Source organism: Bubalus kerabau, chromosome 13 (genome assembly GCF_029407905.1).
Source record: "Bubalus kerabau isolate K-KA32 ecotype Philippines breed swamp buffalo chromosome 13, PCC_UOA_SB_1v2, whole genome shotgun sequence".
NCBI classification, from domain to species: Eukaryota; Metazoa; Chordata; class Mammalia; order Artiodactyla; family Bovidae; genus Bubalus; species Bubalus kerabau.
Genome location: NC_073636.1, coordinates 27,008,855 through 27,031,475, shown reverse-complemented (window position 1 = coordinate 27,031,475; position 22,621 = coordinate 27,008,855). Strand labels below are relative to the sequence as shown.

The following is a 22,621-nucleotide window of genomic DNA, read 5'->3' as shown; positions in this document are numbered from 1 at the left end:
CCCTTCCTCTTGCCCTGGAGCCCCTGCCCCCACCGCCAGTTAATGAACCAGCAGTCCTTCCCTGTCCTCCTGCTACTCCACACCCCTTCCTGACCCCCCTCGTTTGCCTCCTATACCATCTCAGACAAGCTGGTCGCTCTTGCTCCTGATTCTGCTCATCAAATGGACTAAAAGAGCACCCAGTTTTGGAAAGCATCTGATGGACAAAGGAGCTTGTACTGTGGGAGCCCAGAGTACAAGCTCACTGGTTAGTGATTATCACAATTTGGTGGAGGGGAGGGGATCTCCCACCATGTTCTTAGAGACTCCATGTGAGTCAGAGGTGACATGATCTGCACACGAGGCATTTCTGTACAGCTGCCACCTTATTATTTGCACTCAAAGCTATAAGGTTACCCCACTGCGAGTCTGTGCCCTTAAGTATGTTTTAAAAGAAATGAATGGCATGTACCAGGATTAAGTAGACCCAACGGTGGTGTGTGGTGACAAACGTGAACACCAGCACCAAGCATGTATCCAGCCACATGAAAGCAATTATTTCCCTGATTTTAGGATCCTGAGAAGAGTGGAATGAAAATGTGTAATGAAAAGAGGTCATCTGGCATGGAAAGAACCTAAATGTCCATCAACAGATGAATGGATAAAGAAGATGTGGTACATATGTATATAACAGAACATTAGCCATAAAAAAGAATGAAATAATGCCATTTGCAGCAACATGGATGAAACTAGAGATTATCATACTAAGTGAAGTAAGTCAGACAGAGAAAGACAAATACCATATGATGTCCCTTATATGTGGAGTCGAAAATATGACACAAGTGAAGTTATCTATGAAACAGAAACAGATTCACAGACACAGAGAAAAGGTGGGGAGGGATGGATTGGGAGCTTGGAACTGGTAGATGCAAATGATAATATATAGGAATGGATAAACAACAGGTCCTACTGTATAGCACAGGGAACTATTCAATATCCTGTGATAAACCGTAATGGAAAAGGAAATGAAAAACAATGTATATATGCGCATAACTAAATTGCTTTTCTGTACAGCAGAAATTAACACAACAACTATCTAATTGCAAATCAACTATACTTCAATAAAAAAAAAAAGAAAGAAAAAAAAAAAAAAGCAGTTCCTTGAGATAAAACGACCTGGCTCTAGTTAGGCAAGTTAGTCTCTCATTGAGTCATCATTTGTTTGGCTGCAAGGATGAATTCTTGAGAGTTGGTGTGAGAAGCATAGGTATTGAATGGGAAGGGCCCACAGGTCGCCCAGCATTGATAGATGCTCACAAAATTGTGGTCCTTCCAATTCTCCAGCCTATATCACCTAATGTAATATCACCCTCAGATATCCCTGAGTAACTTGAGCAGAATTTCGAAACCTTCAAACAAAACTAATGTCAATTCACTTTACATTATAAAATAAGCATATGACAAATTGGAACATGTGGAAAAAAAAAAACACCTCTCCAAATCATACAAGCAACAACAGAGAATCCAAACTATCTTAAAGCTGTGACTACTTGAGTATTGCTTGGTGTTTGGGGGGAAAGTAAAAGTGTTAGTCAGTCATGTCTGACTCTTTTCAACACCATGGACCATAGCCCTCCAGGATCCTCTGTCTTGGATTCTCCAGACAAGAATACTAGAGTGAGTTGCCTTTCCCTTCTCCAGGGTATCTTCCCAACCCTGGGATTGAACTGAGGTCTCCCACATTGCAGGCAGATTCTTTACCATCTAAACCACCAGGGAAGTATCTTGGGGGAGGTGCCATTATCCATTTTAAGAAAATAACTGACGCCCAGATATGCCCTCACCTTACCCCCCGGAGGCGCTCAGCTCTCTACCTATAGGGACATCAGTGGGTGGCTGGTTACAAGAGCAGTGTTGGTTGACATTGGTGGCGTGTTTACTAAAGGCTGTATTAGCCCATCTCGTCTTCCCAACAACTACATGAACTGGGTATTGTAATCTTCGTTTTACAGATGAGGAAGAAATGAGCTAAGTAATCTCCTGGGAGGGGTAGAGCAGGCCCTGTCATCATTTCTAGTCCACCCCAAAGCTTATGAGCTTTATCCACTAACCTGAAGAAAAACAGGTCTATCCAGTGACTCCTGACCTGGCACTTGGAGCAAGGGAGAGTCACCCATCAGATGAGGAATGTGACTCAGGGGCACCGGGAGGGGTCACCATCCTCTTCTCCTCTCTGACACCATAGTGCTGGCTCCTTGAGAGCCGACACTGGGTCTGTTCTGTTCCACCCCTGTCTCCCCAGCGTCTGGCATCCAGCGGCACTGAGTGAGTAGAGGAAGGAATAAAGAAAACATCTCAATGCCCAATGGCTGGATTTCTGCTTTTCTGCCTCATTCTGCCTCTCCTATTGCAGTGAAAATGCCCCCATGAGAGGCAACACTTAGATTTTACAATCATTTACATGATGGACAGGGAAGCCTGGCATGCTGCAGTCCATGGGGTCGCAAAGAGTCGGACATGATTGAGCGGCTGAACTGAACTGACATGACTCTCAGGTTCTTTCTGAAGAGGAGGTTTTGAGGGGATTGGGTAGAGGAGAAGATGGCACAGGGGTGACAAGCACCCTATGAGGAAAAGGAGGGAGGAACACAGAGGTGGAGCAGGGGGTGCCGAGTGACCTAAATTTGGTTCACTAGTTCACATACTGAAAGGTCAGTCAGTGTTTCTGCCTAATGAGGAGCATAACATGGGAGCTTTTTTCAAGCTGCCCAGGTCACCATTCATTTTTTGGTTTTGCTTTTATATTTCCCCAATTCTTTATTATTATTACTTTTGTTAGAGGACTTACATTATTATTAGATTAAAAGAATAAGTTGTTAAGGAACATATGGATAGTTCGTTGTCAACAAGAAGTTGTTATAGCCTTATTATTCATACACATTGAATAATTTAGAATTACATTCTTTCTAAAATTTAAATTGAATTTTACAGAGCCAAACAATTACTTCAATATGCCATTCATTTTTTAACACAAAAGACATCTATTGTCATTGAAACCCTGTCAAAAAGTATTGCTATCTGAAAATCATCTTTCTAAAGCAATTATGAGAATCATCACCCCCATGGAAGTGGGCTGAGGTCATGAGGGGTCTCTGCAGAACACCGGTGATGATTCCAGGAGACAGAGACCTGCCCTGGACCTGGCATGTGACAAGTGGAATGAGTTAGTTATGGTGATTTATCTGAAAGATCTCAGCGTCTGCTGTGATTATAAGGAACATTTTTCCTAGATGTGATTATGCTGCTTCATTGAAGCTATTTCTGGAAGAGCTTGTGTCACATGAGGAAATAAGAGGAATTTGGAATTAAGCTCATGGTTGGGACTTTCAAAAGATTTAGAGAGAGAGAGATGAATTACCAAGCTGAGATCTTAGCTTCCCTCTAAACCTGCTTTCAAGAAAGGACCTAAAATTCATCAGGTTAATTTTTTCTGGGCTCTTCTGTCACTGAGTTTGATGAGATTCCAGCAAAGGATGAATAAGAAACCAGATAATCTTTAAGATCATTTCCAATTTTGTGATTCTATATTTCAGAGAAAAATAATCTTGAAACTCCCAACTCATAACTTAACACTATCTCGTTTCAACTCAGTGGTTTGTCGCCATACTATTTGTTTGCTTTAATCTTAGGCGAATTTCAAGAACAGTTTGTTTTGAACAAACAAAACCAGCTTGCCCTCCTCATCAGCTAGGGAAAGTTCTAGTCTGTTTTTGTGGCCAGAGAAGTGATGGGTAGCTTTGCAGAACGTGGCAGAGAGGGGGTGGAGTGTCTTCTAGAAAACAACAGATGACCCTCTGCCTTATGAACATGTGAAGTTTCTCTCTGGATGCTGGAGGATAGCAGTTTCTCAACCCCATTTTCATCTCTATGGCACTAACCATGTCCAGTTATCAACTCCCTGCTCAGAACAGAAGAAAGGACAGTAACCAGGTCAGTTCAATAGATCAGGAAATTATATTAATGTCAGAATAACCAACATGAAGAAAATAGGATGTGATGAAAGCTGCTTCCAGTGAATGTAGAACAGCCAGCTAGTGTGGCTCTCTGTTCAACCAGCCTAGGAGCCAAAAGCACAGTGCTAGAATTGTTAGAAAACTGAGGCTCTAGAGCAGATGCTGCCATTGCCTGGGTGTGAAAGCTTGGGAAAAATATCTTCCATCTCTGGGGCCTGACTTCTTCATCCATAAAACAAGGTGCTGGTGGTTTTTTTCAAGTTACCTTTATTTATGTTATGGCCAACCTAGATAGCATATTGAAAAGCAGAGACATTACTTTGCCAACAAAGGTTTGTCTAGTCAAGGCTATGGTTTTTCCTGTGGTCATGTATGGATGCGAGAGTTGGACTGTGAAGAAAGCTGAGCGCCAAAGAATTGATGCTTTTGAACTGTGGTGTTGGAGAAGACTCTTGAGAGTCCCTTGGACTGCAAGGAAATCCAACCAGTCCATTCTAAAGGAGATCAGCCCTGGGTGTTCTTTGGAAGGAATGATGCTAAAGCTGAAACTCCAGTTCTTTGGCCACCTCATGCGAAGAGTTGACTCATTGGAAAAGACTCTGATGCTGGGAGGAATTGGGGGCAGGAGGAAAAGGGGACGACAGAGGATGAGGTGGCTGGATGGCTTCACCGACTCGATGGACGTGAGTTTGAGTGAACTCTGGGAGTTGGTGATGGACAGGAAGGCCTGGCGGGCTGCAATTCATGGGGTCACAAAGAGTTGGACACAACTGAGCGACTGAAATGAACTGAATATTTATGTAGAGCTTCCTACATCCCATTGCAATTCCCTGGTGGCTCAGATGGTAAAGCGTCTGCCCGCAATGCAGGAGACCCAGGTTCGATCCCTGGGTCGGGAAGATCCCCTGGAGAAGGAAATGGCAACCCACTCCAGTACTCTTGCCTAGAAAATTCCATGGATGGAGGAGCCTGGTGGGCTACAGTCCATGGGGTCACATCACAAAGAGTCGGACATGACTGAGCGACTTCACTTCTTATATCCCAGGCACTGATGAAAGTGTTTGACTCTCATTTCATTCTCCCAAAGTCCTGTGACTTGGGAATTCTCTAGGAGCATAACAAGAGACAATAATGGAGGCAGTTCATGCCTCAGCCACTGGCCACCCCTTTCCCCACCTGACCCACACAGCACCCCGCCCCACGCCCCCTCCAGTCTCCCTGCAGGTCAAGGGATTCAGGAAAGAAACCTCCATGCAGAGATGGAAACTAGCTTGTGGAAAGGGTATGCTGAGACCTGATTTGGTAATTTTCTTTCTTCAGCCTGTGAAGGTCTATTTCTGGAGCTGGTTGAGACAATGATTGCAAAATCCATTAAGACTAAGGAAAGATCCGGCATGGCCTGAAGTTGGAAGGAGCAGTACAAAAGGATGAATGGGATGGAATGGCCCTGAGGTCTGGAGCCCAGAGGCAGCTAGACATGGGGGTTATGCTACCCCTTAACTTGAAGCTTCAAGGGCAGGACTCACTTTCAAGGGCTCATATGTCCAGAATGTCAAAGTGTTATTCTCTCAGTTGGGTTCAACTCTTACCAGGCTCCTCTCTCCATGGAATTCTCCAGGCAAAAATACTGGAGTGGGTACCCATTCCCTTCTCCAGGGGAACTTCCCGACTGAGGGATCGAACCCAGGACTCCTGCCTTGCAGGCAGACTCTTTACCATCTGAGCATGAGTTTGAGCAAACTCTGGGAGACAGCGAAGGACAGGAAGCCTGGCTTGCTGCAGTTATGGGGTCACAAAGAGTCAGACACAACTTAGCAACTGAACAACAACAAATGTCCAGAACAGTTTGGATCAAGTGCTCCAGGAGACACTGGAGTTCTTTAAATCAAGCTCTAAAAGTCCCTTTCAGCCCAACCTATGGGTATCATGAAAGATATTTTAGGCTGGGGAGGGATGGAGAAGAAACTGTTTAGCATCGCCTCATGTTAAGAAAAAAGCTCTTGGTGGAAATCTGACTTGGGAAGGTATAAAATGTAAAGCAATCAATGAGCTGTAGTTTATAAAACTGTTGTTGTATTTTTTAATCTAGTTTCTATGCTGGTGGTTTGGGCAGGGCCCTCACTGGTCTGGGAGTCAGGAAATTTATTTAATCCTGGCTCTATCTCTCTAGCTAACTATACCCTCTTCATTAAAAAAATAATGCTGAGAACAACCCCTGTTCTGCCTGGCCCACAAGGTTGCTTTTGAATTAAATGAACATGTATCTATTGGAAGTTAGAAATGGTCAATAACAATAAGATACAAGGTCTTGCACATTAGAAGAATTAGCTTATCTGTCAAAATAATTATTGAGTTAGAGACAATTGGTATTTTAGGTTCATAATTTTCAAATCTTGCTCCATAATTATGTGCACAGATAGAAATACCAGAAGGAGGTGAAGAATTGAATGGCTGTTGTAGAATCATTTCTTTCTAAATCACCTTTCTTTCCTTGGAAAATGGAGAAGAGAGAGACCCCAAGTTGGCAATATCGAGGAACTAAGGTATATTAAATTATCCTCAGGTCACATGACTGAACTTATGAGCAATGTTAAATGAACTTACATCTAACCTAAGCCCAAGAAACTTGTGCAGAAACCAGAGAGCACAATGAACATGCTAACAGGTCAACCTCATTTCAGATGTGGAAACGGCAAGGAAACCCAAAGAGGAAGACTCCCATATAAGATCACCTGGGTGTTTCGAGCCTGAGAATACAGTAACATGTAACTACTGAGGGATCCAAATTCACTTTAGGGAAACAGTCACTGGAAGACAAACTGCATTCTGGTTTTCTGCCCTCGGAGAAGCTGAGAAATGAGAGCTATGTTGTGGTGGGGAATCAGGCTTTGTGGGCTGAGTACTGTGCTCCTCCATAAAGACGACCATATGCTAATCCCTTAAATCTGTGAATAAGTAGCTTTACACGGCAATGGGGACTTTGAAGATGTGATTAAATGAAGGATCTTGAGATGAAAGATTATCCTGTGTTATCAAAGTATAATCACAAGAGAAAGAGGAAAACAGGAGAGTCAGAGCTAGAGAAGGAGGTGGAGTGATGGCAGCAGAGGCTGGGGTTAGGGGCGGGGGATTTGAGGATCTGCTGTTGCCGCTTTTGAAGATGGAAGAAGTGGCCATGACCCAAGGCAGGCAGGCAGCCTCTGGAAATTCTGAAGGCAAGGAAATGGATTCTCTCCTACAGTCTTCAGAAGGAACGCAGCCCTACCTGACCCACTACAGATTTCTGGCCTCCAGAACTGTAAGATACTGAATTCATGTGGTTTTAAGCCACAAATTTTGTGGTAATTTGTTCCACCAGCAATAGGAAAAGAAAACATCAGGTGACTTCAGGCTGTCCTCTTCTCTGCTAAATTTGATGCCTATAAATTGAGGAAGGGCATTCAACATGCTAAAACATGACTGAACACAAGATGCTAAGGATAATGTATTAAAATAAATCCTTAATTTCCTTTAATTCCATTTATAGTGGAGTGGTTGTGAATTGTATTCACTGGCTTCCAAGGAACCAAGAGGGTAGAATATCTGGTCAGAATTTTCTAACAGAAAGCCTGTATCTTGGCAGTTTTGAGTTCTGTACTGCAAAGCACTGATGATCCATATGAGTTCAGTTATTCTGCCCTCTCTCCTCCTCCTGTTTCCCCAACACATAACCTTATTACAAAGTATAGGACTGTGGGTTGAAAGCAAATTGCTTTCACTTTGAGCATCTTCCTGAATTTCAAAGAGAAAGGAGCTCCCTGCACAGTACCACCCACCTGATCTCTCCCCTTCATCCTCTCCCAAGAAGCATCTTCTGGAAAGAGAAATCGTGGGGTAAAGTATTTCCAAATACCACTCCTTCAACCCAGGTTTTACGGAATATAACCTTAAACTTGGAAAGGACGCTGAACACCTACATGCTCAGACGTGAAGGCAATGAGCCTGGGGACCGCAGCCATCCCTTTCTCCTTGACTTCCGGGAACATCTTAAAGCGCGCAATCAGCATGGCGTACATGTTGGATATAGCGCCACCTAGAGGGCAGAGCAACAACAGTTACCTTTTCTAGTCATCGTTAACATTATGTCACAAGCAAGCAACGTTAATTCCACTGACCTAGAGTCCTCCTTGGACACAGGAGAAAACCGTCTTACTGGCTGTGCTTTGAATTGAATCCTCAAATTCAAAGGCATTGCTGAGAGGGTCCAAAGGAGTATTCGGTCCAACCCCAGGATGGATCCCAGCCCTCCAAGTCTACGTCTGTCTCTGGGGGCTTGGGGGTGGTGGGGCGGGGTGTGAACTGCAGTGGACTCTGCTCTTACTAGGAGCCATTTGAAAAGGCTTTTAAGAACTTAAAAAGTTGACTTCCTTCTCAGCTTAAGAGTACGTCATTCAGCATTAGATTTGTGAAAATCCTTCGTATGTCCTCATGGAGAGGACATTTCATTTCAGATCATGCAGTGCCTTTTATCTGAGCTGAAAAAGATCAGTTGCTATTAATATCGTGGACTGTTAACAATCCTTATAGAATGATAAACATCCAAGCCCATCTCATCATACTCATCTGTTAATTCCCCTCAGATGGCTCTTCCCTCTTAATGACATCATTGCAATATAATTTTAATGGCTACAATTTCATAATTAGGAAGACACACAAGGGGAATGTTAAATCCATGTTGAACTACTTTTCATGTGCCATCCTAAGACTGTCAAGGATTTCATACCATAGAATTAGTGTCTTATAAGTAGTCTCATTTGACAAGCAAAGAAAAGTGAGCTTCTCCCCAGGATTGTTGGATAGTTTAGGATTTTTGTTAACCAGATAGAAGACAGAAAGTTGTGAAAGCAAATGAATATGCTGATGTGGGAGTTGTGAGAACATGATGAGGAGTGAAACAAAATGACCCCCCCTCCCCAACCCAAAGTGGGGACGCCTGGGCTCTGCCATCATGTGAGTTCTCTCAGTTCCTTTCCCTTCAGGTGGCTGTGGAGCAGGAGGGTTCTCTGTACCAAGCTGGATGGCCCAGGTATGGTGATGATCTCTGCCTAGTGAGCCCTGGGGTCTGACGCGAGCAGGCAACCTGGCACAGAGCAGGCATCACCTAGAGCCTGGCTCTATCATCAGTCAGAATGAGGGCAATTCCTACTGCTTCTGGACCCTAGAGACATGGGATAAATAGAATCCAGGTCAGGCCGGCTCTGAGCTGACACCTTGTCTAAAAGGCTGACTGGGTAGGATGCTGCCGGGCATGGTACCAGCTTTCGGGCTGGACAGTTCCATGTGATTGGGCTTTCCTGGGCATCCCTACCCTCTACCCACCAGATGTCATGAGCATTACATGCTCCCCACTCCCAAATAAATTGTGACAACCAAAAATATCTCCGGACATTGCCAAATGTCCCCTGGGGACAAAATAAATCCCCATTAAGAATTGCTGCCCTCGTTATTTTCAGAGAGGCTGGGAAGAAAGGAGGGAGGAAGAAAAAGGAAAGAAAACGGGAGAAAAAGGACACAAAGAAAGTGGGCCTCCCAGGACAATGATCCAGGGTGCAGCTTCCCACTCTTCATCTCACAGCTCAGTCATTCTCCATTTAAAGGTTTGGCAGCCCCAGGAGGGATAAAGAGGCTTCTGGGTCTCTGGACAGAGCAGACTACACTGTGTAACACAGGCAAGAGGGCAGATGCATAAGCCCTACGTGCTCTTATTTCCCAGAAATCTCCCAAGAAAGGATGCAACAACAAGCCCTAAACATTCTGAGAATCCTGTTAGACAGGAACAGGTTTGTGACTAGGCCAAGCTTTCCCTTCTCCCCCTCAGTCCTTCAGGACGTGCTGAGCAGTGGCATTCTCCAATTCCCTCTGACTCCCAGGTGAAGGTGACATCCCATAAACAGATTTCTTCTGAAATTCTCTGAGGAATGGAGTATTTCCTGCCATGTCCATAAATAAGGATATCACAATCATCAGTGACTGCAGCCCTCCAATGTGAGCTGGTGAGCCTCAAGGGCACTCAGGAAGAAGAATACCTGTGATCTGTGATCTGCCCCAAGGAAGGTCAGGATGTGAAAACCCAGGATACTGGCTCCAGATGACTGAGATGCATATGAAAGGAATGATTTCAGTGAGTCCAAACTCTTGTATCTTCCCATTCATAGAAAAGCACTAAATTCCTTAATTTGGAATAGCTGGCTTCCTTTAATTAACAATCATCTTTGGACATTCAGACTACCAGCGCTTCATTGCAAAACTTCTGTATATCCTGGCTCCTCCCCTTGACTCCTCAGAGGAGGGTTACTTTGAGATGCTGCCTCCTAGGCTTAAGTCCTAAAAATTTCCACCAAATAAAACATGACTCTCAACCATTAGGCTGCATATATTTTTTTTCGGTCCGTTTCAAAGGACTTTCCATGAAGCATGATGCCACTGGATGTTATAGATGGAGGTGTAGAGAAATTTGGCTGAGCTGAGTATTCAAGCCATGGACCTAACTCTCCATGTCTAGTTCCAGGCAATGGGACTGTCAGATCTCAAGCACATAGATGTATGATTTCCCCTATGTTCACCCCTTAAGTCATAGACCCTTTCTCCCAGGAATAAGGCTGGATCCTACCCAGAAAGCCATCTATTAGCAACTGAGGATGCTATGGTCCATTTCCTCTCTGTAATGCATTGTAGAAAGCAGAGCAGAAACAGGTTGCTAATGACATTTTCTTCAGTTCCCTCCTGATTTTCCAGTGTCTTCCTTACCCTGTAGCTTGGCATCTTTGGCTTCCATCTTGGGAACTCAGAGCTCATGGATCTTCAGGATCCAAGGAAGGAGTCTCAGGATTGAGCTGAAGTCTTCTCTACCTGATCATTCCCCATCATTGATGGGGGTGGCAGCCCTTAGGCCATACCTGGCTTAGCAGAACTGCCAAAGAGGAGTCTTTTTCTGGATGTATATTTTCTGGGACAGGTGTGTTCCAAGACCAGCCAGGTAGGTTAGGCCTGGTCCAACTCCACTTAGTCAACTTTTCCAGGTCCACGGGAGCAGCTGTTCTCTTCCCATTACTGGAAACCATGAACACAGAGGAGCTCCTGGCTCCCTGGGGACAGCTCAGTCACACAGCCACTCGTACAAGAGTAGGCAGAATAAAGGTAGAAACGACATTCATCTCTGAACTTCACCTAGTTCCTCATGAAAACACCTTAAAACATCAGTTCCAGTTAATGCTAACAAACTTCCCTCAGTCAGGGATGGTTTTCCAAGGGCACTAAATATTAAGTTCCCTACAAATTGAAACTAGCATAAAATTTTCATCACAGCTGGTGTACCATGATTTTTTTTTTAAGGCAAATTTTCCCTTTCATTTAACTAACACATTTTCCCTTCAGCACCTGAAAACATACTATCTCTTTAAAAACAGAAAATGAAATAGCTGATCTGAGCTATTTATAGATAGCTATATGGAGATCAAGTTGCTGAATTTAAGACTTGGCCTTGAGGCCACTGTTACTCATCATCATGTCTTTTCTGTCTTTTCATTTCATTTTCTCTCTCCTTTGTGATCCCCCTGCCTTTGCAGATTTGCTAAAGAGGAATCACGACTTAGCCTTTGCTCTGCCTGACACGATGGCAGGTGTGGCTCTGGCCTCCCCAGCAGGGCCAGTCTCCGGGTCCCAAGCTCCAGGGCCAGTGATGCCCATTCTGATGACCCCCCTCTCCTGCTGCTGAGGAGGTGACGGTCTCTGCGCCAGGTTTCTTTTCCACAGGTCAGTGGCTCTCTCTCTTCCCACTGCCTTCCCAGCTTCTAGTTCTTCTCTGTGTCAAACCAAGGTCACACACACAGACCGAGAACCCAAAGCAGGACTTTCTGTCCCAGGCTGACTTTTGTGGCTGGAAGAAGTATATATAATGGAGCTTAGAATGCAATGGCTGGTGATAAAAAGGCAGAGTGGGAAGGACTAAATGACATCATAAAGAAAAAAAAAAAAGAATGGGAAACCTCTGAAAGAAATCATCACCCTTTTCTTTTAGCACTAAGAAACAGTCTTCCAGGCACTTTCTGTCCTACTTAAGAATTGTGTGAATCAGCTTCCCTGCTTGTTCCTTGAAAGGGATGGTGTACGGAGGCTCTGTTAAGTAAACTGTACCTATTATTTTCCCTCAATCAGAGAATGCTTTATTCAGTGAGGGTACCCTTCTCCTTTCACTGATGCTTGGGAAAGTACAATACCTTATTCCCTAATTTGCTTATTAGAAATCTCTATTCCTTTGTTCCACACAATCCATGCATCCTGTATGTAGGATCACAGTAGAAGTACTGGGTTAATATCATTGCTGATTATCCTCTTTCTAAACACACAAAAAAATAATATTCAAGCATGGGGTAGTTGACTTGGATGCATGGTCAGTGGTCACATGTACTTAATCCCAATGTCCGGGATCTAATGCCTGATGATCTGAGGTGGAGCTGACATAATAATAATAGAAATAAAGTGCACAATAAATGTGATGTGCTTGAATCATCCCCAAACCATCCCCCATGAAGGGTGCATGGAAAAATTGTCCTCCACAAAACTGGTCCCTGGTGCCAAAAAGGCTGGGGACTCCTGGTCTATTTAACCTAAGCAGAAACACAGGCTAGATATTTAATCATTCCTATGTTCATAATAAAGTGAAAGCTGAACACTGAAGAGTTGATGTTTTTGAGCTGTGGTGTTGGAGAAGACTCTTGAGAGTCCCTTGGACTGCAAAGAGGTCCAGTCAGTCCGTCGTAAAGGAAATCAATCCTGAATATTCATTGGAAGGATTGATGCTGAAGCTGAAGCTCCAATACTTTGGGCACCTGATGCGAAGAACCAACTCATTAGAATAGACCCTGATGCTGGGAAACATTGAAGGCAGGAGGAGAAGGGGACAACAGAAGATGAGATGGTTGGATGACATCACCGACTCAATGGTCACGAGTTTAAGCAAGCTCCAGGAGTTAGTAATGGACATGAAGCCTGGCTTTCTGCAGTCCACGGGGTTGCAAAGAGTCAGACATGACTGAGTGACTGAACTGAACTGATGTTCATAATAAGGCATGACAAACCAGAAGAAAAATATGAAGAAAGATTAAAATATCATATACCAGGAGAAAATATCCCATCGCCAGAGCCCCCAGGCCAGCCGATGATTTCTCTCATTTTCTTTAGCGTGACATATTCCAAAAGTACAAATACTGGAGCAATTTCATAGGTGAACCTGAAACATCGTAATGGCCACATTTTATGTCTGTCACTGAACGGAATAATTCATCATGACAATATCTACAGAACAGTTTCCACATTTTATGTCTGTCACTCAACGGAATAATTCATCATGACAATATCTACAGAACAGTTTCAAATCCTACTTTCACAAATGTTACAAGTATAGCGTTAAGCAGACAAAAAAGGTTTGCTCTGTTTCCTACATTCATAAGTCAAGAGCTTCAATGATTGGCTTCATGCACAAGGGTCATTTATCATAGTGAATAAATACATTGCAGGGTAACATTATAACACTATCTAAAAGACAACATCTAGTACCATTTCTCTCTCATATTACATGCAATAATACATCCAGTATGCCCCCAAAGTATCTTTTTGTATTTAAAACATGATGCATAACTTTGATTGTGTGAAAAAGAGATCAGGACTATTTTCTTTTAAGCAAGAGTGAATACCCATACTCTTCTGAAGTTTGTCTCACTATTTTAGGGGCTACTTAAAAAAAAAGAGAGATTTCTTTTTTTACTTAAGAGGTAGAATAAATATTATGAAATGTCATTAATAATTATCCTGGATTACACAAAAACATATTTAGCTACTTACATGTTAGTGTTTGCTGTTGATGTCAGCCAGTCCGCTGCTAATCCAACCATATCCAGTCCGGTAGAAAGTTGATTGAAATACCTTGGATGTCCTGAATTAGATGGAACACCAGAATCAAGGTGAGTCCAGTGAAAATGAATGCCTCTGAAATCCATGATTTCTCTAGATGAAGAATCTTGAAAGAGCCTTCAGTAATACTAAATCCATACTCAGAAACCCATCTCACACACACACACACACACACACACACAGCAAAGGAGAATTTCCTTTAACACGACAGACTGTTTGGTGTTGTGATATTTCTTAGAACACATGCTAAAGATCTTTCTTTAACCATGCCCTATAAAAAGATAATAAATTTGGTTTGCAGTGTGGATACTAGTTTATTTTCTAGCATTCTTTCAATATATTTGCAGATTCAAATGCTGGGGCAATCCCAAGCTACTCAAAAATAGGCCACTTCTTGTTTACACTTGTGCTGCTAAAAAACCCTTTTCCATTAAATTGTGCTGGGAATCAGTCATATACCATGACATCTGCCAGGCAGGCCAACATCCATATAATATCAGTGACAAATGGCTGATGATCAGAGAAGACAAGGCAAAAATGAGAAAATAGGACACTCTGTTGAGTGATTTACCCTGAATTCAAAAGGCGATGACTGTCTAAAGCTGGTATGAACAAATGTAATGAACAAATGTAATTCTTGTCTATTCTTTTCTGTCCAAATATTTGATTCTACACAACAGAGATCCTTCACAGTTGCAATTAAAAATAAAGCTAAATATAGCCAACATCCCTGTCTTGTCCACAAGATACATGAAGGTATATTCAACGGATTGATCAGTCCCTCAGTCAGCCTTATCTAATTAACTTCTGGATTTCTCTAAAACTCTCTAAAGGGGTTGACACCCCAACACTCCTGAGGCTATTATTTAAAATGTGATTGTAAAGATCTCATTAGACTTCCATTTCCCTGTCCTGCTCCACATAAGCCTATCTATAAATCTGTGATGTTGTTTTGCAGCCAAAATCCTGCAAGATTAACAATTCTGGAAACAGCTTCTTATTAAAACGCGTCCGTCACTTACTGGACACCTGTCTGAAGCCTGGGGATGTGACAGACTCTCAGGCCAGCCTGGACAAAACAAGATAAAGGTAGGCAATGGGGAGAGCAGAGACAAAAGTCAACACAAAGCTTATCTCCGGGACCAGGGACTGCTCTCTTATCAGCCTCCAGCATGTGGCTACTAGATGAGTAGATGCTGAGAAGAGCTGGGAAAGAGCACATTTTAAAGAGACTGGCCAGCTCTCACTTATTCTCCAGCATGGCATTGTTTTACATCCCTATGGCCTTGCGGGGTGCCCTTTGAGCTTTTTTCTCTTTCCCAGGCTCTCTGATGCTGCTCCCATCAGTCTACAGGTCCACAGAAAGGGAAAAAGCCTTCCTGGCTGTGGCTGCCGCTGCTCTCTGCAGCAGCCCTCCACCCCTCTCTGCCTCATTGACTCCCCATTTCATTAGCGCTCACAGCTGAAATCATAGCCCTCGTCTCCCTCTCGGTGCCCCTCCATTCCTCTTTCCCTAAGCCATTTCCTTGAAATGAGAAAAGTAATGAGGATCAGCAAATCTAGCCATTAATCGACTCTCTCAACTCCTATGCATTTTCTGGATGAATCTGGTATCTCTCATTTCATACCAAGTCTATGGACCCTTTGGCAGGAAAACCTCTGCATAAAACTGAGTGGGATCCCAAGACCTATGTCGTGCCCCAGGTTATCAGAAGATCAATTCACCCTGATGACTCCCTCTGGGAAACTATGGTAAGAAGTGCGATGCTGCAATTGCTTGGCTTCCTTCTTGTGTCAAATTTTGACCTTGGTCTATTTCACCAAAATCTCTCCAGCCTCAAAATTTGCATTCACTGATAATGATGTGGAAATATGCAGGGAGATAGTTTTGACAGATCAGAACAAAATGTCCCCTTGGTTGCTGGCTTCCCATGAATAGGCTGCTGGCAAATTCAGGTAGGGTTCCCTGAGACCTGTCTGCCTGCTGTCTGAGTCACCCTGGCATCCAGCTGCTGCTGCTGCTGCCCCAACCTGGTTTTGTGCTGCAAGTCAGCGCCCTGCCAAGGAGTCGGATGGCCATGAGCTGCCGCCTCGAAGAGCGAGTTTGAAACCAGGCACTGTTTGTGCCTCTGGACTGCTCCCCACAGATCAGCAAATGAGCCAAGAAGGGTGCACAGACTGTGAATAGTCAGCCCCAGGCAGCTCTGACGCTGGTGTCCACAGTCCATTGGGAAGGGGCCCCAAGTCGGTCCAGACTGTTCTCTCTAGACCAGCAACACACACCCAAGGACGGCTCATTTACTCACACTTCAATTCCTTTGTCTCATGATTGGGTTCATGAATCCCTTCACTCCTCAGCCGCCACCACTAACGCCAAACCTGATGACCCAGCAAATCCTAATTATTTCAGAATTTTATCATTCTCCACACTTTCCCATGTTCTATTCCAATATTTCTTACAGAGGTAATTTTAACAATGCATAAAGATTTCCTCATCTCCCCTCTCTTCTCTCTAAGCCTGGAGTCCAAGTGGAAATTAGGTTATAGACTCTCAGTAGTAACATGCTTTTATAAAGGAATCTCCCAAGGAACATTAACACATCTAATGGTAGCGGTGACAGAAACGACTTCACAGAACTTAAATAGTACTACTTGTCAAATACAAGTTATACATAAAACCTATAAACTTGCCAGTCAAAAAGGAAGGTGGCAGCTGTTAATTATTTGAAATGTTATTGGGGATGGGAGAAGGACCAGAAGACTATATATGTTATAAATAATGTTGTACTGAATTAATATTGATATGCCTTGGTCAGAAATTCAACTTAATCATATTTTTTTCTGACCTTTAAAAAACATATTAGAGCTACACTGACCAACAGTTTCACATGCATTATGGCAAAATCTAAGTACTGAATTGGCCCATCTTTTCCCGACACTAAATGGAACCTTGACAGAACTATTGCTTTCATTGACCTGCAATTGTCATTATCTTAACTCTTTAAATTGCATTTCAGACTCCATCAGCTTTTAAGGATGAAGATATGAAAACACTTTTATAGATTCTTTTTGGCTTGGTAGCAATAAAAATAATAGGTAGCAAATTACTGTTAGTGTATTTAAATGTTAGGTTGGGGGCGTAGGTCAAACAAAAATGAACTAAAAACATTGCTCAGGCTTGCACCTACAAATATACAAAAATCTGGAAGGAAAAAAAAAATCTTTAATGCCCAGTATATACCTCATGTGGATTCTCTGTCAATATAATTGAGAATGAAATCTAAGATGCCTTAAAAAAAAGCATCCTCCATAGACTGAGTTTGATAGAAATCTCCAAGTAAAATTCTTTCTCCTACGTACTTAATTCTAAGTCTATAGTTTCACAAAAGTGAAAAATAATAGTATAGGAAATCAATTTCCCAAAGCTTCTATGCATATCTATCCTGTCAATGAAAAGAATTCACAAAAACAAAAATATAGCAAAACAAAGGGCTGAAAGTCACACAACAAACATTCTTAAAATTTGTTTTTGATTAGAATCGTACTGATAATTCATGCAATTCTAAATTTGCTGAGAAAAGGATCATGTTTCTAGAGGAATTAATGTTTTGTGATATTTTACATATTTATTTGTTAGCAAATCTTTCTAAGGCTACAAATCAATTTAGATCCACAAGGTCTTCCTTCCCTTCCAAATTCATTCATGCTTATTTTTATTGCTTTAATGAAGTGTATGGCCACCATGTATCAGGATGATTAGAGGCAAAGCAGAAAAGGCAGGGGTAATCGTGACCTGGGGAGATGAATAGCTGACTTTGTGTAGCTAGAATGAAAGCTTAGAATGCATTCACATATATGTTATCCTAAAAATGGATAGAGTATGGAGAATACTATTTCTAAAAAACACACAAAACACACTAAAAGTATTGTCCCTAAGGATATCTGATTCCCCTCTATCCTTTTTTCCATTTTCTTCTATACAGAGTGGTTAGGAAGCACATGCATCCTTGTATAACATGGCTGAATTGTTAAGCTAGTTTGCGTTGGGTTTTCTTTTGTGTACATTTCTTAAAAAATAGAGAAAAGCCGGAGTTCAAATCTGAAGTCTTAGTCTTCTGAGACAATGCCAAAATATTACCCTTCTGCTTCAACCATTACACAGATGGTTTGTTCAATTTCTATTCATTTCTATGCCAACGAAATACCAGCACTGACCTGGTATTTGGGCTTTTGTTTGGATCATGCCTTTTATGCTTTCATTTCTAGATTCTCTTTTTTTTCTTTCTCTACAGTAGAGTCACTTCTACTGGCCTCTACTGACAAATGGTTGCTTCTACATCAGTGGATAATTTCCATGGCCAAATAGTGCAATGTAAAATCTGATGATTTATACTTAGGTAACATTTCTGACTTCAAAACCATGAACAATAACAGTAAAGGGTGCTTTTGACATTATTAATCATTTGAATCATGACTTTTTAAATGATGAAAATAACATTGTAAATTTGAAATTATCAATAACTCCATAAAAGAAAACATTGTCCTAGAAAAAAAATTCATAAAAGAAAAAAGAGCTTTATTATTTCTGATCAGACAATACCTGTTTTAATTGCATATTTTAGAGTTGTTTGGCAATGCATCAAAATTTCCTCCAAATTTTGTGGTTGGTCTGCCAATTCCCAATTATATTCTTGAAGAAGCTCATTAGGGTAATGAAAATCAATCACTTTGGTTGATCTATCAAAACTCTTCACCACATACTGAAGCAAAATGTCCATAACCTCTTGCAGAAACGCCAAAGTGGGCCTTTCTCCGTCACACGCTGGTAGCAGATCTAAGAAGGAATCAAAATGCCACGTTTTAATTTTACAATGAAAATATCCAGGAAAGGTCTTCATTTGACACTTTCTCTCTGAACTGAGATTTTATGTTAAAAAAAATCTTCTGGAAAAGCAGAGCATCTTCTTTAAAGGGGAGGTATTTTTCAAAAATGAAGGAATGAAAAAAAAAATACGATTTCTTTCCTTATCCCAAATAATTTCTTGCATTTCAGTTTATAACTAATTTGCTTCCTTTTTCTTTCTCTCTTTTTTTAAGAGAATATACTTCCATTCATCTGTTTCTCCCCGGTTCTCGCTAAACGATATTTCTCAATAAGTCATCTTAAAAGATCACTTCAAGTCAGGAATGTTTGAGGAATGCCTTTGGGTAAATCGGGCAAAATGGCTCATAAGATTTTGGTTATCATTTGGCTTATTATTATCCTATGGCATCATAGGATCTATGGCTTATTAACTAAGGCCCGCTGTTTCCTAAGTCAGCGTGTGTGTGTGTGTGTGTGTGTGCGCTCGCACACTGGGTGTGCAAGTACGAAAGTAAAACTGCGCGCAGATTTCATGTGAATCTTTTTCCTGAAACCACAGCTACAAATTACTCTTGCGATCTGAAGACCTAGAAAGTCCAAGCTATTTTGAACAAGAAACCACATCACACCCGAGGCCTCGGCCGCACGGAGAATAGGACCTGGACCTAGGGTGCGCCGGGGCGCCTCGGCCACCCGGAGACCCGAGGGCGGCGTTGGGCGTAGAGCTCCGCAGCCCGGGAGCCCGCTTGGAACCCCGGAGCCCAGCGCCACGCAGAGGCCCCGGGTCCGGGTCCGACCGAGGGGGCAGGCCTAGCGTTTCTCGAGGTCTCCTGGAGATTCTCCTAAGGTCTGCTTCTGCCCTCCACCTCGACGTCCCGGCTCAGGCTCCCGGCGCCGAGTCCCTCCTGGCCACGGTGGACGCGGCAGGGCGAGGGGCAGAAGCTCCCGGGACCCCGCGAGGCGCCCTTACCTGTTGCGTGTAGAAATGCATAGTTGACCTCCGCTTTGGGGCAGCTGCAGGGCTTCTGGTTGCAGGCGCAGGCGGCCTTGCGGGAGGTGGCCCGCGGGGGCTGGCTCCCGCCGCTCTCCGCCGGCTTCTCGGCGTCTCCATAGAGCAGGGCTGGGCAAGGACAAGGAGAGCGGACCTCGGTCAGCCGCCCGCCAGCCCGGCTCCCAGCCCCCGACCCCCAGGCCCGATCCCCAAATCAAGAATACCCGACCCCTGACGGGATGCGGAGGTGAGAGGGTGGCTTTGACCTCCTCGGGCTCCGCGGTGCCTGGCCATGTCCGCCTCCCTCACCCGGGCACCCGCGCAGGCACTCACCGCACAGTTTGTTTCCGATGCCCCCCGTGAACTTCTGGGCCACCTGACACCAGGCCCTGGCTGCAAGGAAAGACAGGTGGGAGGACAGCGAGGCCGAAAGAAAACGGCAGGCACACGTGTGAAATTAGGTTCTTTGTGAACGACGTCAACAAACCCGGGCTCCGGGAAGGGCTGCCTGCCTGGCGCCCGCACAGCGAGCAGGTGCCAGAGGTGGCGGGAGCCTGGAGGCCCGGCCCGACCCTTGACGGTTTCCTCAGAAGCGGCCCACACTGTGGCCCTTTGCACTTGCCTTTCAGGTACCACTCGGTTAGGACAAAGTCTCCTTCCTGCCTCGCTTGGGCGAGTTTTCCTCGACACCCGAGGCCATCCATTTCCTCGCAGGCTCTCCTTTCAGATCAACAATTCTCTCCCCTTTCCAATTTTCCTTATACCCACCACCTCTCTCTCTCCAGACACTAAGACGGTGGCAGAATCCCAGGCCCAGGAATTCGGTGTCGAGGAGACACCGCCGTGTTTAGAGGCTCTCCCAGATTTCAGGAAAGAACCAGACGGTCCCTGGGCATCTTCCCAGGGGATAAGAGCCTGTGGGGTTTAGTCTGTTGGGTCATCAAGGACCCACCCCGAGGGCAGGGCTAAGCGTCCGAAGTCTCCTGTTGCAGGTGGGAAAACCTTCAGTCTTCCCCAGCCCCTCAAATCCCAGTCCGCCCGCAAAGCTCTCCGCCTGCAGGTCCCGTTTCTCCTACCTGTGCCGGGGTTCTCGGGATCCCCCGAGCCATCTTCAGATCCAAAGGACCAAAAGCCGGAGCCGGGAGATGCCATCGGCGCAGCGATACTGGAGCAAGACGCCTCCGAGTGCAAACTGCCGGCGAGCTGCCTGCCCTCCGCTCCGCCCTGCGCGCGCGCGTGCGTGCGTTTGTGTGTGTTTGTGTGTGGCAGTAGGAGGAACACCGCGCGGGGTCTGGCGCGGCCGCACGACAGAGGGTGGGTGTCACACAGGGGCAGGAAACGTGCGTGTCCGTGCGCGGGCGTGTGTGTTGGGATTAGAGCTTAGAGAAGTGGCAAAGCTCTGAAAGCTTCAGGGAGTAAATAGAGGAGAGGACTGAAGGGTCCTCACCGCCGGGAGATGGGAAAGCGCCCGAGCACTCGAGCGATTTTGAAGGAGAGGGAGCCCAGCCGGGATGGACGAGGGGGCGGCGGAGGGAAAAATGGGAGAGAGGGAGCTGAATCGTTCGAGTGTGAGGCAGACAGTGAGCCCGTGCAGGAGTCGGCGTGAGCGGGTGGGAGGTGAGCACGCGATCCCTGGGGAGCGTGCGGCGAGAGGATGCTGGCTACACCGGGGACGCTGTCCAGAGTGCTAACGCGGCGGACTGTGCGCCGGCATCAGCGCGGGGAGACCACAGAGACGTTGGCGAGGCGGGAAAGGTGGCGGAGACAGGCTTTCATTCGCGACGACTGGTGTATTGTTTGAGGTCTGGTGCCGACTGCGGAGAAGGAGGCGCTATGTCCGCGCCACCTTCCTGCGAGAGAGTGCTGAGGTCGCTGTGACCCCCCGGAGTTCCGGCGGCTAAGGGAATCTGGAGCGGTTCGAGAGCCTGGGAAGGCGACTGTGCGGGAAGGGCACCTAGGCACTGATGGGTTCAGTCTTGCTCCTTAGTAGAGCCTAACTCCTGCCCACTGAACCGCATAGTCACCCCGAGGTGGGAGCTGGGAACCATTCCTGCGCTTTAGAGCGCTTGGTCGCCGAGTCCACTGCTCAAGTTCTGACTGACGGCTTGGGAGAAAGACTGCTGATTGAGGCAATTAAAATTCATGATGGAATCTATCACCAAGAACCTCAGGCTGGGCAGAGAAATAATACGAATGTAAACTTCTTGGAAGGAGGCAAGGAAGAACACTAGAGCCAACTGGATTGACGGCTGATGGCTGATGGGGGATGAGGTCGGGTCATTTGGTGACCTTGACCAGCGAAGGCGTGAAAGGGCCGTTGCTTACACGTCAGGGGAACCGTTGTGTGCATGAGAAGCCTGCACAGAGTTTCCAATAAACAAGCAATCTGAGCCCTCCAAAAGCTGAAAGAAAGCATGACCTCCCTGGGCCCTGGTTTTATCGAGCCTCAAATCAATGACCACCTCTTCCCCTAAGGGAATCGTCGTGATGGCGTGGGGTGGGGCGGGACCAGATGAGAGAGTCACTATTTCTGGTATTTGGTGGGAAGGGGTTTCTCTTTTCCAGGGAAAGAATCGGCCCGAATGCACAAGACATAGGAATCGCGGCTTCGATCCCTGGGTCCAGGAGATCCCCTGGAGGAGGGCAGGGCAACCCACTCCAGTATTGTTGCCTGGAGAATCCCATGGACAGAGGAGCCTGGTGTGCTACAGTCCATAGGGTTGCAAAGACTCAAACACGACTGAAGCAATTTAGCATGCGTGCACGAGATCGTAACTCTCCACTCTTACATTTTCCTTTCTCAACAAGCTATTAAACAAAGGTTGC

The 22,621-nt window shown here is 44.8% G+C and overlaps 1 protein-coding gene across 1 annotated transcript in view; it reads right to left on the bottom strand.

The window, feature by feature from the left end:
- The window catches only part of GAD2 (glutamate decarboxylase 2), a 61,325-nt gene extending 40,285 nt beyond the window's left edge, over nucleotides 1–21,040 (bottom strand). The window contains exons 1-7 of the mRNA XM_055545390.1: nucleotides 20,872–21,040; nucleotides 20,129–20,188; nucleotides 19,775–19,924; nucleotides 18,541–18,774; nucleotides 13,872–13,962; nucleotides 13,148–13,260; nucleotides 7,949–8,064 (exon numbers count right to left, since the gene is read on the bottom strand). Of these exons, the coding sequence (XP_055401365.1) occupies nucleotides 7,949–8,064; nucleotides 13,148–13,260; nucleotides 13,872–13,962; nucleotides 18,541–18,774; nucleotides 19,775–19,924; nucleotides 20,129–20,188; nucleotides 20,872–20,947 (840 nt within the window). The 5' untranslated portion in view covers nucleotides 20,948–21,040. The remainder of the gene's footprint in view (nucleotides 1–7,948; nucleotides 8,065–13,147; nucleotides 13,261–13,871; nucleotides 13,963–18,540; nucleotides 18,775–19,774; nucleotides 19,925–20,128; nucleotides 20,189–20,871) is intronic.
- Between the last annotated feature and the right edge of the window lie 1,581 nt (nucleotides 21,041–22,621).